Source organism: Zeus faber (genome assembly GCF_960531495.2).
Source record: "Zeus faber genome assembly, chromosome: 21".
Classification (NCBI taxonomy): domain Eukaryota; kingdom Metazoa; phylum Chordata; class Actinopteri; order Zeiformes; family Zeidae; genus Zeus; species Zeus faber.
Window position 1 is genome coordinate 12148001 of NC_137208.1, and position 2500 is coordinate 12150500.

Here is a 2500-nt window from a genome sequence, read left to right on the forward strand (position 1 = left end):
ATCCTGGTATTTTTAAGAAATGTATGAGTGTGTGCAACAGCAAAACATGTATGAACTGAGAAACAACACGGTGGAATATTCATTAAAATACAACATAATTCATTTGTTTGCCGTTCAAGTAAATAAATAGAGTTGAAGTTAGATAAACGTTTGAATTTCCATGAATCCGTTTCCTTTGACAAATCAAACTTGAAAATCTGTCAATAAATTACTGTGAATGAAGAAAAACAATGATGAATAAATAATTAAGGAATAAATGATTAATAAAATAAGCTGCTTGCAGCCGTAGAAAGTATATACATGTAAATATATACTGTAGGCTCTGCAGGCCAAGGAAACCTGCTCCCAGGATTAGAAACAGGTTAAATAAACATGTTTTCTTCGTTTTCTCCAAGTTTAGTAAAGTGGAAAACAAAAAGGACTCCAGGCCGACATTTCACTTGCCCCGTTGAGTTTTAATGCGTCACAAAACGCAAGGTGCCAAAAATCAGCTTTTATCCTCAGCCATGTTGATTTTAAGGGTTTTGCTTCGGTTGTGCTGCCCCTGTTTTGGTAACAGTTTTTTGGTTTTCTTGCAAGTTTACCCAACTAAAAATGCTCCTGTTTTTCGGATAATATGCAACTATAGAAATAACCATTTCTCAACACTGGGCCTTTATTTGTTTTTGTGCTTTTCTTTTGTGGGGAATGAGCTAAATGTCAGAGTTTTGTTCATGTTTACTTTTCCTCCAGCAGTGGCAATTCATTTCTTTCCGTGGCAGCTGACCACAACTGAAGAAACATAAAGAAAATACCAATGCCCTAACGCCTGTCCCCAGAGAAGCTGACTTCTATCTTTCCTTGTGTTTTTTCGTCTATGCCCTCTCCTGGCAAGGAGACGGTTTCCATGGTCAGACGGTTATGAACTCGGGCCTCGTCAGTGAGGTCACCTGACTACAGCGTCGTTGTTGTTCTTCTTAAATGTCGGGAACTCGGGACAATGTGGTGACTTGTACACGTGTTCACTCCCGACAAAGGGGACAAAAAGCACAGGCTTTAGTCATAGAGAACGAGAGTGAAAGTATGTTGTTTATTCGACTGGTAGCGACACTCTGGGTTGGTGGATTTATGTGTGTGTGTGTGTGTGTGTGTGTGTGTGTGTGTGTGTGTGTGTTTAAATTTTAAATTTAATTTAAATTTAAGGATTCTGAAGTACTTTTTTAAGCAAAATGTTTTCCATTTTCAAGGATTAAAATGTATATCGTTCCATTATATATATATATATATATATATATATCAATGTCATCTACTATTATAAATGTCTATTTCCAACCATGCTGGATTCAATTTACGTTTCCCTGGCATAACCATCCATGTCGTAAAAGCAATTCCGGAAAAAAAATATTTCCTTACGATTTGAATAACAAAACCAGGGGGAATATCAATCAATGGCCATGTTTTTTTCAAGGACATAAGGACGTTTTTTCAAGGAGGTAAGAACCCTGTGTTTGTCTCTTTATGTGTGTGTGTGTGCGTGCGTGCGTGTGGGCGTGTTACCTCGCGGTCAGCCAGCTCGGCCTGGAACTGGGAAACCTTCTCCCGGAGGTCCTTGAGCTCCTTCTTGTTGGAGTCCATCTCCTCCCCTTTGTCCCTCTCCTCCCGCTCCCTCTGCTCCTTCAGCCGCTCTATGATGCGCTCCTGGCAGATGGAGGGATGGGCGGAGGAGGGGGACGAGGAAGGAGACAGGAAGGAGAAGAGAGGATGAAGAAGAGGAGGGAAAGAGGTCGGGAAAGGTGGCATTCAGAAAAGACGGGTGGAATATAAAAGACAAAGGGTCAGGGGGAAGGAGGACGGGGAAAGAACAGAGTGATGAAGATGAGTGAAAGGGCGTTCGAGGAGGGAAGGGCAGGATTAGAGAGGGGGGAGGTGAGGTATGAGAAGACGATGGCGGAAAAACAACAAGAACAACAAGGAGAGGGGAGACAGAAGGAAGAAAGACGGACGGACGGATCGACAGATGAACAGAGGAATGAAGGACAATCGGAAACGAGGTGAAGAAGGCGGAGAGGGGGAAGGGGACCAGAAGGAAAGGAGGGATGAAAAAGAGGCAGGGCAATTGGAGAGGCAGATATTTAGTGTGGGAAAGTAAAAAGAGCGAGAGTGGAATCACCTCATATATTAAAACCGTCATTCACAGTCACTCGATATTGAATTCCTATACTAATAACGGCCATATTAAACTTTATGTACATGGCAACCGTGACAGGGTTTAACAGCCAACAATGATTTTAGACTCACAGTACATTCTGGCACGGGGTTCAGCTTTCGAAAACCGCTATAACATTAGAGACATTCCCCAATTAGGGAACACCAGAGGAACCAGTGAAGGCAAACACAAAACCAGTGGACAAACACCCAGGTGTGGATTTTGGCTGCCTTCAGTGTGTGTGTGTGTGCGTGCGCGCGCGTGCTAGTTCAAGTTTCTTCATTGGCTTTGTTATAGAAATAAAGAAATAAAGAA

At 42.2% G+C, this 2500-nt stretch overlaps 1 protein-coding gene across 1 annotated transcript in view; it reads right to left on the reverse strand.

The window, feature by feature from the left end:
• LOC307246533 (ELKS/Rab6-interacting/CAST family member 1-like) overlaps positions 1-2500 on the reverse strand; it is a 137792-nt gene that overhangs the window by 91526 nt on the left and 43766 nt on the right. The window contains exon 12 of the mRNA XM_080022475.1: positions 1537-1677. Coding sequence (XP_079878601.1) covers positions 1537-1677 — 141 coding nt within the window. The remainder of the gene's footprint in view (positions 1-1536; positions 1678-2500) is intronic.